General features: G+C 32.7%; 1 protein-coding gene across 1 annotated transcript in view; it reads right to left on the reverse strand.

Moving 5' to 3' along the window:
• The window catches only part of LOC126756965 (serine-rich adhesin for platelets), a 169,227-nt gene that overhangs the window by 32,211 nt on the left and 120,608 nt on the right, over positions 1–16,408 (reverse strand). Inside the window, 2 exon segments of the mRNA XM_050470496.1 lie at positions 640–730; positions 3,332–4,136. Coding sequence (XP_050326453.1) covers positions 640–730; positions 3,332–4,136 — 896 coding nt within the window.

Genomic DNA, 16,408 nt, shown 5'->3' on the forward strand with positions numbered 1-16,408 from the left:
ATTGTTGAGCTGATGTAATGCCACATCGCAAGCTCATTGTTACTTGTTACTTTTTACCACGATCTGTGATTTACTATTGCAAGTGCTTGATGTGCACACTTTAGTTTATTTTTGCATTTTGCAATGCTTCTATTTAAATTTATTGCATTTCTGACAATGAGGGTGCAATTGCGAAACAGGGTTGCTTTTCGAATGAGTTGTGATCAAACACGTAATTTAGAGATTAACTCATGTTCATGTGGGTAATTGTGTTATGAAATTCGAAAATGTATGCAATGTCGTGATATTTTTAATAGATATTAACTATTTTAAGTTCCGCGGTATCTTTTTTTGTACATTAAGGTGAACCACTTTTTAAGCATTTTATTTTTTTCAAACAGTTGGAAGCGTGATTGATTTTTCGATCTGATAAGATAAAAATATAAAACTCCAAAATGGTGAACCTTCCCGTTGCAATTAAGAGCTCATACTTAAAGAGAATTTCTTAGAGGTGCCTAAGAAACAATTTTCTGAATACCAAGTGAAAATAATGTCGTTTCTTTCACCCACCCTAATATATATAGCTAAAATATTTTAGTAATTCCACCTCTTTTTGTAAAAAGTCCAACCAAATTAAAAATAATAAAACATCGCACTCACCTGATAATCTCTGTTGGAGAATAGACTCGCTGATGCCGATTCGGAAAATACGCTGTCGTGTGATTGAGAGAGTGGATCGTGACTATAGTCGCTGCAAAAAGGTAGAGATTAATTTTATTTATAGTGTAAACGGAAATATGTGATAATTTGCAGTTTTTTTTAGTAAGCTCTCTTACTCTGACACAGAATACCAGGCAAGAACAAGTTTAGTCAATGAAATAATAAACAAATTACCTAAAGTTGCCTCTTTCACTCACTTTCTTTCTCTATCTCCATCTCTCTCCCTTTGCCTATCGCTATCTCTCTTCCTATCCCTATTTCTCTCTTTCTCAATTCTCAATACTGAAATATTTTGCTGCGTTTCTTCTTCTAATGCGTACCGAAGGATCTATATTTGTTATTTCGCGACAAAATGCGATCTAAGGTTTGTCATTTCATGCCGTTAGAAAGCGCTTTAAAAAGAAATTTTCTGAAGTAAGCCGGAACTTGATATCGAACCCAATTCGACTGTAATTGCCAGCGTATTAGTTTTTAAAGAACAGTTGGTGGGTTGAAATGGATGCGTTCCGTCGAGTCCCATTATCTGAATTTGGGATCTTAAGGGTAGGTATCCTGTGATGAACCCTACACTGTTACTAAGCTCCTTTTGCCTAGAAGTAGGAACTTTTTGGTCTGTCCATTATCAATGTGCTATGCTATGTGTTACTTGTATTTCAAGACCTGAGATGTTCGTCCAGGCTTCATTGCCTCAAACAACCCTTGAAGGAGTTGAATGGACTGGAACAGCTAAGAAGAGATTTGTCTCTCCCCTTCCTATTGGACCAGCTCGTCTGCTTTTTCATTTCCTTCTATTTCTATATGACCGGGTACCCAGTTGCTGAGACTTGGTTTTGGCGCTACGGATAACCTTCATTGCCTCTTGGCTATCCACTAGAATGCTTATGGACTTGCTGATTAGAGCTGAATCCCAAAATTATATACCAAAATTTCAAATCAAAATAGACTGAATTTTAGTGATTTAGTTTTAAGTTGCCTTTTATGTATGGAATACTACAGAAAAAGCCCGCTCCTGTTCCTATTTCACCCTTTAAATCGTCGCTGAATATGTAGATTTCGTCGTTAGAATTGACGATCACAAAACAAGTGGTCAATTCTTCGCTATTGGGGGTTAAAACGATGTGTTTAATTATACGTGGGTCTCCGTTTCTCGGTCGCACTGCCAGCTGAGCCCGATTTCATTAACAAGATCGAGTATGATAGCATGTCTGTAGTGACGCCGAGTCTGGCTCCAATGAACTAAAATCATGCGCTGACTGACAGTATGCATTGCCAGAAACTTCACTCGTCGACCGGATGTAGAGGATAACCTCTAGAGCCTTTGTTGAGATAGTTTTCATTACGATCGTAAGCCCCAGCAAACATACCTCTTGCACCTGTGCCAGGGATTTAATTCGCACTTTTTCGATAATACTATAACACCGCACCATAGGTTAGTAGTAAGGGGTGGATGAGCTAATATTGGTCTCCGGTGAATTCTGAGAACACCTCGATAATCGAAGAAAACTGTCAACATGACTTTGATTTTTTATCTGCTTTAACGTGTTTTTTCCGGCTTTGGTTAATGTTTGCCACGATATTTGGCTTATTGATCGTCTGTTTCCGGGTCGTAAGCATAGATCTAAGGCTCATCGCCAATAATAATACGTTTCATGACATCTTGGTAGTCGGAAAGCATTGTTACCCAGAAGTTAACGCGACGCTGTTTATCAAAAACATTTAGTGATTTTGGAACCAATCGTGCTCTCACTTTTCTTGGGCCCAAATGATCTTTCAAAACGGTTTTCACTGAGCCTTCCGATATTCCAACTATGCCAGTAAGATCTCTTGGACCACTATATCATATAGCTGCCATACAAACGGACCGACCAAAATCAAGTTCTTTTAAGGAATCTTTTATATTTGTGAAGGGCATTATATATAGAGTGCAATTGAAGTTAAGCTTTCTTCTTTTAATACGTTCAATTTCGCTGCTCAACGATTTTTTCCCATTAATCATTTGAACTGATCAGCTGTTTTCTAAAAATAACTCGCTAAGTACATTAGCGCTGCCATTTGGTGAGACGTGGGAAGTAAACAATTTTAAGCGTATCGATTGGCGGACCAGAGAAAGAGGAAAAATGTGCAAAACGGGACAAAAATAAATTTCAAACCGTTGAGTCACGTGTGCCCAATCGATTTGCATGCGTTGCCGTTACGATAAGACGTAAAAAGAATATGCAAAAACACAAGTGGTTAAGCGGCAATAAACAATAAAATATTTTCACACAAGTGTGTGTGTGCGTATGTGTGACTTGAAGAGAAACTGTTACGCCGGTACCGGAAATCACTTGTGCGACTTCCGAAAGCAGCAAACCAGCAACAACAGTGACACACAAAGCGGCGAACCAGTATTGACAGCTGCGTAAGCCATGACAAATGTTACAACAACAAAAAGCACACAACAACATATTTTATGTGGCTGAAATGGAGCGCGATAAGGCGCAAGAAGAAAAAGCCGGCAGCTTGCGCTGAACGTGACTGGTTAATGAATTAAATAAAGCAAAGTTCCACAGGCATACAACAACAATACAAACACATAAATACATATTTAACCCTTTAGGCAAGCATATACAGTATGTTTTTTGGCACCCACCTGTCCACCAAGCGTCCTTCGCTCAAGCTACGCTGACTGTCCGACATCTCACTGCTCGCACAGCCATTCGTCCGTGCGCCGCCGTTCGCGCTGCCGCTCACCGTGTTGTTGGCGCTGCCGCTATCATTGCCGCTGCTGTCCAACTCCTGCGACGAGTCGCCGATGCTGCGCAACTTCTGGCGCTCAGCGTAGAAGCTGCGATTCATGGCGCTCGGCAGCACGGCCACGCCCAGCGATTGCCGCACCGAGTGTGGCGGCTGGAAGAGCACACCGCCGCTGCTGCCCACCTGTTGATGCTGATGATGGTGGAACAGCGCCGATGTGGTGCTGTGTGTGGCGTGTGTTGTATACATGTCGATATCTTCTTCCAATTGTTGTTGTAATTGTTGTTTATTATGTTGTTGTTGCTGCTTGTGTTTACCACCACCTCCACCTAACACCGTTGCCAATAGGGCATCTCTGTGCTGTGTGGACTTATTACCGCCACTATTGCCGGCGGCGGCAACAACACCAACACCACAGCCACTGATCGAATAGGATTTCGATTTGGGCAGCGATTGTGATGAGTAGGCGTCCTGCAGTTGTTGGTGGGTTAATGGTGAGGAGGGCGATGAGGCCGACACCGCTGACGATATGGAGGAGAGTGTGGCGCTGCGCAGATTCTTTTCACTGGTGCTGCTGGTGGGCGGTGGCAATGTGTTGGTTGTGTTGACGCTCGGCGGTGTGTCCGGTACGTTGGTGATCGTGCGTCGACGAAAAATGCGCCGAAGATTGCGCAGCGGATGGAAGCGGCGACGTTTCGGTTCTGAAATGAGAAAATTTTTTGTAAAATCATTAATTAATTTGATGAAATAACGTTATTATATAAATAAAAAGAACGGTCAGTTGCACCTGTGGTGGGACAACTTTATGCCAAATTTTTAATAGACCTAGTCCACGCGTATAAACTGCGAATTTTGGCCGAAATTTGTTTTTGTTTATTTTTTATTTGTTATATTTTTTTTTTAATTTTTCATATAAAAAGGCAAGTGAAAATTATTCACAATAATTAGAAATGTCAATATTTTTAAAACAAAAAAAAATTTCAAATAACGAAAAAAGAAGCATAAAAAATCAACTCTGTAGAAAAAGCTCACATAAAGCTTCAGTACCAAATTCAACATTGCATGTTAGAAATTACTGTAGACTTTATGAGAAAAAACAAAAACGAAATAAAAGCTCTTGTAAACTAAACTTTGAGTAATTTTAAAACCGACAAAAATATGTAAATTCGAACAACTTCCCTCTTAAAGCTTTTAAACACTTTTGGGAGGATTTTTACTGTTATCACTTTTGATAATGCTTCAACAAACAAATCTTAAGCCATAGCCTGACGAATTCTCAATCAGTTTGCTTTTATATAGAGAAGTATAAGCTTTAATATAATTTTTTTTTTCAATTCACATATACTTTTTAAAGAATAGATTATTGTTTTTAAAGCTTTTTAAACGAAAGCGTAATATATAGAGAGTAGAAAGCTTTAACATACTTTTGAATTTCTGGATTATTACTTAAAGACTTTATAGAGACAGAAATGAGCTTTACAGCTTTATTCAGATTTATTTTTATATTTGTTAAAAGATTTATTTATGTACCTTGTGAGCTTTTAAGAGCTTATGTAACTATGTACAAAAATATTCACTTAACTTAAGCATACATTTTTCCCCGCGAATACATGTTTCTTAAGCTCAAAGTCAATTTAAAATTATAAAAAATACATTTTCGAAATATTACTGAGCTTTTGAGCTTTTTATAAACTTCTCAAAAGCATCTGATTTTCATTAAAATTCATTAATTAAAAATTATCAAACGCTTTCTCCACGAATACAAAAAATAAATTTTCGAAACATTACTGAGCTTTTAAGCTTTATATAAATTTTTAAAAATCATCTGAAGGTCATTAAAATTCATATATTTAATAAAAGTTGATTTTAGTAAATATGAGTAATTCCTTTTTACGTTGTGAGCTTTTTTAAAGCTTTTAGTTTTTGGGTTTGAAGAATTAATACGTTATGATATAAATTTCAGATTGTGATAAAGACATTTTCGAAATACATTATTACTGAGCTCATGAGCTTTTTTTTTATTAATTTGTAAAAAGCATCCGGTGCCTATTAAAATTCATATGAGTTCAACGGTAATGTAAGTAACTTGGTTTTTTTAGAATTAGTACGTTTTGAGTTTTTTTAACGCTTTTAGTTTTGAAAAGCTTTTTTGTTCACCATTCGTTAAGATGTTATGGGTTATTTTTCAGTTCAATTGTAATGTAAGTAATTCGTTTTTTTTTTTAATTAGTACGTCATAAGCTTTCTAAGAGCTTCAACTTTAATAAGCTCTTTTGTCCATCAATCGTTCAGATGTTATGGGTTATTTTTTAGATCAACTTTTATATATGTAATATTTTTTTTTTTAATTAGTACGTTATGAGCTTTTTAAGAGCTGTTAGTTTTAATAAGCTTTTTTGGGCACCATTCATTTAGATGTTTGAGGTTATTTTTAAGATGTTATGGAAATTGTTCAGTTTAATTGTAATGTAAATAAACCGTTTTTTTTTAATTAGTACGAAACGGGCTTTTTAAGAGCTTTAAGTTTTAAAAAGCATTTTGGCCTACCATTCACTTAGATGTTTCGGGTTATTTTTCGACTAACTTATATTAACTTAAAAGCATGATTTGCTTTACAAAAATCTTAAGTAATTTGAGCTTTTCCGAGCTTTTGTAAAATAAGTATTAAATATTATTTAGATTATGTTGATTAAATTGTGATTTTCTTCTTTCCAGTAATTTGTTTACAAAATGCACACCATCTTGTGTTTAGTGAGCTTTAGAGCTTTAAGTGTATATTGCATTATTGCGCAGTTCAACTTTAGAAAATTCTAGAATTTCATAAAAAATATGATAAATATTGACATATGTACATACATATGTATATATGTATCTATATATGTATATTCTTCACCGGTTTTCAACATTAAATTTGCAAAAAGTTCACATGCAATAAAATTGTGGGTGTTTCCTTTCAACCTAATATACATACATACATATACCAAAGAAGAGGAAGCGTAGGGAGAGCAGTAAGAGTGATGAATATAAAAGTCACCTACAACATTTTTAATGAGCAAAATACCGAAAGCGAAACTGGGCGGTGTAAAAACAAAAAGAAGAAATTTGCAAAGACATAAAGCGTCATGCTGGCAGCTGCCACCGCCGACTCATCGTCTGAGCAACACGTGCGGCGCGCCGGCTAAAAGTGGGTTAACACGTCGAATGCATGCAATGAAGCGGATGAGTCTTCATATTAAATTTTATAGAGGCCGCGCATACATACATACAAATTCTATATAATCATAGATATAAAGACATGTGTCTGTATAGATGGGCGTCTTTCCTATGTTTTCACATTGCGCGAGTTGGTGCGAAAAAAGGCGAGTGTCAGTCGTAAATAATTTTCGGGGCAGCCAGAGATACCGGCACAATCACGTGTTTGCCTTTTTATGTCAAATTTATGCACATGAGATTTACAGTTATGGCGGTAGACAAGCAAGTGGGAACAATTTCATATACGCCACGAAATTAAACAAGTCATTATTTTGATGAGAGAGGAATCAAAATTTAGACATTAAAGAAATTTTTTAAATAATTTGCGATTTAACCTAGAATATGTAGAAAAGCTACATATATAAGTTTTATATTATGGAACTCATTGGTATTTTTAATCGAAGCGCTTATGCTGAAGCTCAGCATAGGCCCAACTTACTTGTCGAGTCGTGACGATGACAACTTTTAAGCTCAACTTTTGAGAGAAATGCCTTAGAAAAATTAAGAGCTTTTAAAGCCTACGGTCTCTCGAGCCCATTTCCAGGACCTTTTAAAGAAATCTCAAGTCAGCATGGGACGTTTTTTACCAGCCGAGTCTTAACGACAGCAATTACGGTCATTTTAATTGAGCTTTTCAAAGAGAAACCTAGTGAAATGAGGAGATCTAAAAGCTTTTGGCCGCTCAACCCCTCCTTCTCGAATCTTTTAAAGAAACCCGAAGTCAATATGAGCCTTTTTACTAGGCGAGTCTTGACGATAGCAACTACGATCGTTTTAACTCAGCATTTCAAAGAGAAACCTTTCTGAAATGAGGATATCTGAAAGCACACGATCTCTCAAGGCCATTTCTGGGATCTTTTAAAGAAACCAGAAATCAACATGAATTATTTTCAAAGAGAAACCATAGGAAAATGAGGATATTTGAAAACCTATATATGATCTCTTAACTCCCTTCTGGCAACTTTTTAAGAAAACCACTAGATTTCTATATTTACCGAACCATCAGACTGTATTAGTTTAGAGCAAAGAGGTCTTACAGTAACACAACAGCACCTATAAACCGGTGAGAAGAGCCGGAAAAAGAAAAACTGAAAGATTATTCAAAAACTGAAAAATATATCACAAAATATTCACAGCAATCCAAGAAGTATTACAATATTTTTTAAAGCTAAAGAATCCTCTAATTTAGACTTAATATTATTACCGACTGCACAGGATAGCTTTAACTTATTCTTCTACAGGACAGCTGGGTTTTCAAATCTGACTTTCAAATAGTCTGAAAAGCTTACGCAGTCTATTTTATTTCAGCCTTAGTCAGTAAAAATTTTTTTAAATAACGAAAGCTCTCCGTTATTATTATAAAACTACTCTTCTAAGGCTAAAAGTTTCGTGTTCTGCTGACCTTTTGAAGGAAAAAAGAAAGGGAAATTAGTCTGAGACCACACCTTTCGCATTAGAAGAAGAAACTAAAGTGAGTTTAGTGCATAGGTCAATGTGCTTTCACTAACACACGAAATAAGCTTTCGCTTTCTATCTTCCGCTAACTTCAATCAAATATATAAGCATACCTTAATCATAAAAAGCTCATTACTCAAAATTTAGTTGTCACTTGTGTTGACCTGACCCTTCGGAAAACCATGTCTTAACTATGTAAGTGCGTGTTTGGTCAAGCACGCATGCTTCCACGACAACTTTCTAACGATTTGACGTGCTTTGATTTCTTTTGCAATTTTTTTCGTTTTATTTCGTGTACAAATTGTGTTAGGATAATCTATCATGTTCACACTTAACGTGCCGCATTAAGGGCAAAAATCAATACAACCGGCTTTTGCGATGTAAATGGAAATCTTGAAACAGGATTGGGTAAGTTTGTGTAAAAGTTAGGTTAGGTATGTAGCGCGTGTTAGTTGATGAGCAATTTATTTGGGTTGAAAGGTGAATAGGTTGTAAGGTTGGATGGGAAAGATGGAGAAAAATCATGTTATGGTGTGAGCGGTACAATTTAGTGAGGTTAAGGTTGTGAAAGAGCAAACTAGTGAAGCGCAAATTGTGTGATTTTAGATAGATCAAGAGTAATTTATAAATTTTTAAGTAGTTGCTGAGGAGATAGAAATAATTTTTACTGCTTTTGAGATAAAAATATCGATCGTTTTGTTTTGGTAAAAATGTATGAACGGTTATTTTACCAGTTAAATATGTTTATAACGGTTATTTATCCAGTCAATTATTTTGTTTATACCGGTTATTTTACCAGTTATTTATTTTCTTTCTTTCTATTGCCCTTGATTATTGCCAATAGCGGGAGTATATAATCTTCCCAACTTCCGGTTATAATTTGGTTATATTTTTTCATTGAAAGTGCCAGTTAATTACTTATATGTGCATGTATATAAAGGTTACATATCCATATGTTCATATGTACATACATATACATATTATACCGGTTATTTTACCAGTTAATTATTTTGTTTATAACGGTTATTTTACCAGTTAATTATTTTCTATCAAAAACAATCTAAAAAATAATCGTATTGAGCTATCAAATCGTCTAATCAGTCATAAAAGTGAAATTGTTGCGCACTTCAGTAACCGAAAACAATTGAAATGTTTGTACAAATGTTGGTAGCAGCAAAGTACTAGCGTATTTAGAGACGCCGGTAGTTGGAGAAACTACTGCAAAATTATCAAATTTCTTGGAAACACATTCACCGTTTGTAAAAAAAAGTAGTTAATGAAAGATAACGTCAGAAGTCTGTTTGCTATTGTGATTATTTGTTCGAAAAACTGCTGTTTCGGTCCTCAGTGAAATGCAGAAATAGCACAAAAAGAGCAAGCGCAATATTCCGCAAATAGTGGCTTGCAAAAAAGGAAAGTGAAAAGATTTGGGTTTGCCAAAACAATTTTAGTAAAACAAAAACAAGGTGCTAACAAATTTCAAATATCGTCTGCGAAAAGAACAATCGATGTCATTGTTGTGGCAGCGAAAGTAGTTAGCAAATAAGCCCGAAAAGTAATAAAGCTTAGCAGAAAACACCGAGAAAAGATTTCGAACTATAAGTAGATGTGTTTAAATAACTAAACATTTTCAAAAACCGAATTTCCGGTTATCAAAAAACAATAGTGTCAGCTTCGAACAGTTTCCATTACATGCTTGGTAGGAAACACCGAAATTTTACCCCGAAAATGTAGCTTTAATGGTTATATCCACCAAATTGTGAATTTCTAAATTCGATTTTAAGCGGTTATACATATTGTGTAGCACACTTTTAGGCGTTACAACCTTGCCTCAACATACTTTCAAGTGCTGTACTTGTATCCTTAGCATACTTTTAGACATTACACCTTTCAGTCTTTACTTTCCATTTGCCTAACATAGGTCGCCTGTATTTCTCAAACGATTCATCAAATTCGTAAACCGCTGTCATTTCTCTCTTTCGCCCCCTTAATGCTCAAATAATATTGTCGAAAATGCTTAGCAGTCTACACTATCTCCTCCACATTGTTTGCTTAAATATTCAATTGAACGCTTCAATTCCACGCTCTAAGAACGTACTCGTATTTATCAAAGGTTCGCTGATAAGTTACGGCCTTGTCATTTGTGCTTATCAATATCATTCGCAGAGATATAAAATTACGCAATAGATTTAGTGCTTTATGGCGGATAGTTATACTCAAGCACTATTTTACGTGCTTTCTCCATTTGAAAAATTCTCGTGTTGCAGAATTAAGACAATTTACGGTACTGTTTACGGTACTATTTTTGAAAAAATCAGCTTTATCGGGACGAGTCGAGCTAGACCGCGTTTCACAACCAAAATATACACCAATTACCGGGTGCATTTTTATCACAATGTAAAAAATTGCTGGCTTTAGTATGTTAATATGTCTCATAAAAATAAAACGGATGTTAACTTAATACCTTTAAGACCCTTCATTCATCGCACGACATGCGAGAGCCTATCACGTATCTCCTATACAATAACAAGTTACCTTGGGCAATCTCTCGATCTAAAAATGTTGAGTTTCAAGGCCTTCCCAATATTTTACATATTATCAACCCAAAATTGAATTCCAAAAATTTAAGTTCACTCTGCACCTCACCAAATTTTAGTTTGCCGGTAAAGTTTGCCACCCTCATAAAAGAAATAAGCATGCAAATACTAGAACACATGGACCCAGTCAACCATAAATTGGTCAAATCGAACGCTTATAAAGCTATAAAATTTATTACCACCCATTAAATACGTACATATGTACGTATGAAATTTTGTTGTTTTATAGCGCGCTGTGCACACAATAAAAGAGAATTCTCGGTAGAAAGCCCCTCCAACCACTTATCTGCTTCTACTTATTTAAACAATCAACTGGTACTTTTCTACTAACTTATTGCACAACACATACTTAAACACACATATATGTACATATATAAATACTACTTACAAACGCTATTGTGTTCTTTTCACTGCCCAACCAGCCAATAAGCTTTATACCCTGTATGGGGTTTATTGAATTTGTTACGAAGCTGTAATACCGTGAAGGTAACAGGAAGGAAGTTCTTGAGAAATCGATCTGAAATTTCGCACACGTCCTTTTTAGGCAAAGGAGCTGCTCATTTGTCAGAATCACATATATAGGAGCACAATAGCATATAGCTGTCATACGAACTGACTGATCGGAATTAAGAGCTTGTATGGAAAACTTTTATATTTGATGAGATATCTTCATGAAATTTGGCATGGGTTATTCCTTAAAGCAACGATGTAATTTCTGAAGAAATTGTTCAGATCGTGTCACTATAGAATATAGTTGCCATATGAACTGAACGAACAAAATTAAGGGCTTGTATGGAAAACTTTTTTATTTGTCAAGATATCTTCATGAAATTTGGCACAGATTAATGTTCTCGATAACGCTGCATTTTCCGAAAATATTGTTCAGATCGGAACACTATAGCGTATAGCTGCCATACAAACTGAACGTTCAAAATTTAGTTCAACGATTTTTTTTTTTTTTTGACAGTATATCTTTACTGCGGATCAAAATAAAGTTCTCACATGAAACTTTTGTATTTTTGTAGGGTATGTGTAACTTCGCTGCAGTCGAATTTAAGGGTTTTTTTTGCTATTTGTTTAATATTATTTGTGAAAGCCTCACGACATGTCTAAATATGGCAATGTTTTCACACATGATGATAAAAGTTTTGCTTGAAACACAAAAAAAACTGAAACAAATACCAACAACAATAACAAAATAAATATTTGCGCAATCAGACTGCTGTGACACTTCACCAATGTGTGTGGGTATATGTGTGTGCGCTTATAGCGATCGCTGACAGTCACGCTTATCGCTGATAATGGAGTGTAAAACAAATTACAATAACAATGCAAATAACAACAAATAAAGGTAAATGTGCCGATTTTCGCATATTTGCGCATTTAAAAAGAGTTCAATAAGTGAATGGCATTTAATTGGGTAATATTAAAATTACTTTGCTTATAGTTGAGTTAAAGTTTCAACACTAATTCAACAAGCGATCGACGCTTATCGACTTATTGTTTTATGTTAATATGTATGTAAGTTTTTTTGATATGCGACATTCTATCTATCTATTATCTAATAGTAAAAGTTATAGTTATGGATATCATAACTCTTAATTTTTTTTTCAATTTTTTAACCTTTCCTACCCTTCCCATCACACATCATGCAAGCGAGTGAAGTAGTTTATTTTATTACTCCTCCTTCCAAATTGAAAAATAAAAGGTTGATACACTGTCTTCACAATTAATTCGATAACGATATAAAGACTTTTTGACAAATATGACAGCAGCGCAAACACACATACATATGTATAGTACATACGCAATCGGTAAAGCGGTAGTGTTCAACAGTAGTTTTGACAGTTGTTTATTTAGTTGTTTCGAAGTGTTTGATGACAAAGGCGGGGGAGAGAAAAAATAATAAAAAATTCCAAACATGATAATTTTAAGTTTGGAACAATAAAAATTATAACAACAACATTATGACAACATCAAGTTAAACAGAACCGGATATTGGAAATCAGTAAAAAAAATGCAGTGGGAATAAATCAAGTACATACAATATATACATATGTACATTTGTATGTAGCAGTATCAGTGACAAAAGGAAAAATATAAATAATTAAAAAAAAAGAAATATAAGAAATTAAAGATATTAAAAATAAAAAAAAAAAATATTTTTTTAAAAAAAAAATTTTGTTAAAATTAAAATTTTATTATTTTTTTTTAAATTAAAATTTTAGTAATTTTTTTTTTAAAATTTTATTAATTTTTTTTTTAATTACAAAAAAACGTTATTAAGTTATTAAAACAAAAAGAAAAAAAATATAGATATTAAAAATTAAAAAAATATTTTTAAAAAAAATCATTACAAAAAAAAAATTATTATATATATATTTTTTTTTAATTAAGAAATTATAGTTATTAAAAATTACAAAAAAAATAACTTTTTATTAAAAAATAATTTTTTTGTTAAAAATTAAAATTTTATTATTTTTTTTTTTAATTAAAATTTTATTAATTTTTTTTAAGTACAAAAAAACGCGTTGAAGTTATTAAAAATTTATAGATATTAAAGATTAAAAGAAAAAATAGTTTTTAAATAAAAAAATTCATTACAAAAGAAAAAAAATATTATATTATATATATTTTTTTTAATTAGGAAATTATAGATATTAAAAATTAAAAAAAATATTTAAGAAATTTTTTTAAGACATTTTTTTTTGTTAAAAATTAAAAATTAAAATGTTATTAAACTTTTTTTAATTAAAATTTTAGTAAATTTTTTTTATTAAAATTTTATAAATTTTTTTTTAATTACAAAAAAACGCTATGAAGTTGTTAAAAAATTATAGATATAAAAAAAAGTTTTTCATTAAAGAATTATAGATATTAAAAATTAAAAACAAAAAATAGTTTTTTAATAAAAAACATTCATTACAAAAGAAAAAAAAATTTCATTAAATTTTATTTTTTTTTTAATTAAGAAATTATAGATATTAAAAATTAAAAAAAAAATAATAATTTTTTATTTAAAAAAAATTTTTGTTAAAAATTAAAATGTCATTAAATTTTTTTTTAATTACAAAGAAACGCTATGAAGTTATTAACAAATTATAGATATTAAAAAAAAGTTGTTCATTAAAAATTAAATTGAAACACAAAACATCGCTATTTTTCATATGAAAGAAATCATTCGAAGTTAAGCTGGAGGTCAAACCAGGAAAAAATGTAAAAACTTTTAAAAAGGAAATTATAATAATAAAAAGGGAATTGAACGCAAATTTCAACAGACTCTTTGGTCTCACTATCGATACCTCTTCCAGCGTATCATACCGTGGAGAACCCAGATGCTTATAGCATAGTATAGCCAATGCGGGATTAGTGCACAAGGAATGCTCCATTATTTCCCTGGTGCCTTGCTGTATACATTTCTTGCAGTTTTCTCGATCTATCAGCCGCATTTTGCGGGCGGATGTCGCCACCAGACAGTTAGTCTCCGATCACATTTCTTTTCTATCGCGTGCCCTGCTTCTCAAGACACTTCTGGCCGATATGCAATACAAAGTTGCTATCTTGATTGCTACTTGACTGTCTTAGAGGCCAGCTCCGCGGCTTTCACAATAGCAAAAGCCTCAGCTTGAAATATATGGACTGCAGTGGTCCTGCAACTTAAAAGTCTGGCTTATGCCTAACTCTGGACAGTATATTCCCGCACCAACTCCATCCTTTGTTTTCAAGCCATCCGTATAAATTTTACCTTTACGCTAGCCACATTTTTCTATGTTTACTTTGAACCTTCTTTCCGTCATGCACGGCGCAGCGAAGCTCTGAACCCTTTCTATTGCCCTTGATTATTGCCAATAGCGGGAGTATATAATCTTCCCAACTTCCGAACTTAACCCTTTTGTAGTTGTTTTATATGTATTTGGTTATATTTTTTCATTGAAAGTGCATTTCACTTTTATTCGTAGCTAATTAAACACAATATATCATGTGATGTGACTACTTATATGTACATGTGTACTTAGCTACGAAATACATGTACTCACATGTTCATATGTATATACATATGTACATATGTATGTCTGAACATCACGTTTTATTCACAAGAAATTAACTTCTTTGAATTTCTCAATTTTTTTCTTGCTTTCAACCATATTTTCAGCAACACATTGCGATCACTTGAAACTATTACATTCTCCCTTTTTGAATTTTTTCATATTTTTTTAAATATTTTTTTTTTAACTTTTTATATTTCTTTTTAAGCTTCTTTCCGTTTTATGTTCTTAATATATATTTTTTTTACTTTTCCTATATTTTTGTTAAATTTTTTCTTTTTATTTTTTTATATTTTTTCACTTACTATTTTATTTTTTTCTTTTTTTTAGATTTTTTTCTTTTAATTTTTTTTTTTTTTTTTTTTTTTATTTTTTTTTATTTTTTTTTTATTTTTTTAATTAATTTTCCTTTCAATTTTTTTTATAATTTTTTACTCTTCTGAATTTTTTCTTTTAGAAATGCAGTAGGCATGCACCATGTTCATTGCTGACATTTGATTTTCGCTCTAGATTTCGCCACTTCAGCATTTGACAATTGTTTTAATTAATGTACTTGCAATGTACATACATTTGTATACATACACATTTTTGTGCTGTTATCTATGGTAGATACTCGTGACTGCTGTCAAGTCATTGAATATCTTCCGAAACCAACGTTATGTGTTTCCTATGCAACAATTAAAATACGAACGTGTGAATTGTATTCTGTAATGACTAGTTTTCTATTGTAACTGTAAAAATATACACATAGCTGTACATATATGCACACTTATATATTGCATACATATGTGTATATGAGCAATGATGGCATTTTTTCATCAATAAAATCATAACGCTAAGTCAGCTTCCTCACCAAGTGCACCTTACATACATGTATGTATATATATTAGAGTGGTTCAAGAAATGTGAACCTCTTTTCAGTGTACCAATCGAAGAAATATGAAATTTTTTGACCCACCCCAACACATATGTGTGTATATAGCGTGTGTGAATCATCCGTGACTATTTATTTAAATTTCCAAATATTTCAGAATAACTTCGTGAGCAAAGTCTCTTCTATCGGCCACTTTTCTGCTCGCTAACCTTGAGCTCTGCTCTCTTGGTAAGAAATTTAGTTGAGCAAACAACAATAAAATTAGTCAGTTGAGTTCAACACAAGAGTGTTTATAGATGCCTTATTAAACTGGTATAACCGTGTTATAGCTACCGCTTACTATCTGCAAGCAATTATGCCAGTTTGATTGCATGGCATTTATACTGTTTGTTCGTTTCGACAATAGCTAGTTTATCGAATCGAAGAGAGCTGATAGAATTACTTTAAATTTTTGATGTTGCTTGTTATTATTATTATTATTTTGTATATTTTTATACATATTTAATTATTTATTTCTTTATTTATTATTATTTTTTTATTATTTTATTTTGATTTACACACCAATCATTATTTTTGTATTATTATAATTTTTTTAATTATTAAAATTTTTTATTTTTGTAAAACTTTTTTTTGTATAATTTATTATCAACACATTTTAAATTAATAACCAATTTTTAATATTTTTATGTATATTTTTTTAATTTTTCTTTATTAATATTATTTTTGATTACTATTCTTTTCATGTTTTA

The sequence above is a fragment of the Bactrocera neohumeralis genome, chromosome 4 (genome assembly GCF_024586455.1).
Source record: "Bactrocera neohumeralis isolate Rockhampton chromosome 4, APGP_CSIRO_Bneo_wtdbg2-racon-allhic-juicebox.fasta_v2, whole genome shotgun sequence".
Lineage (NCBI taxonomy): Eukaryota > Metazoa > Arthropoda > Insecta > Diptera > Tephritidae > Bactrocera > Bactrocera neohumeralis.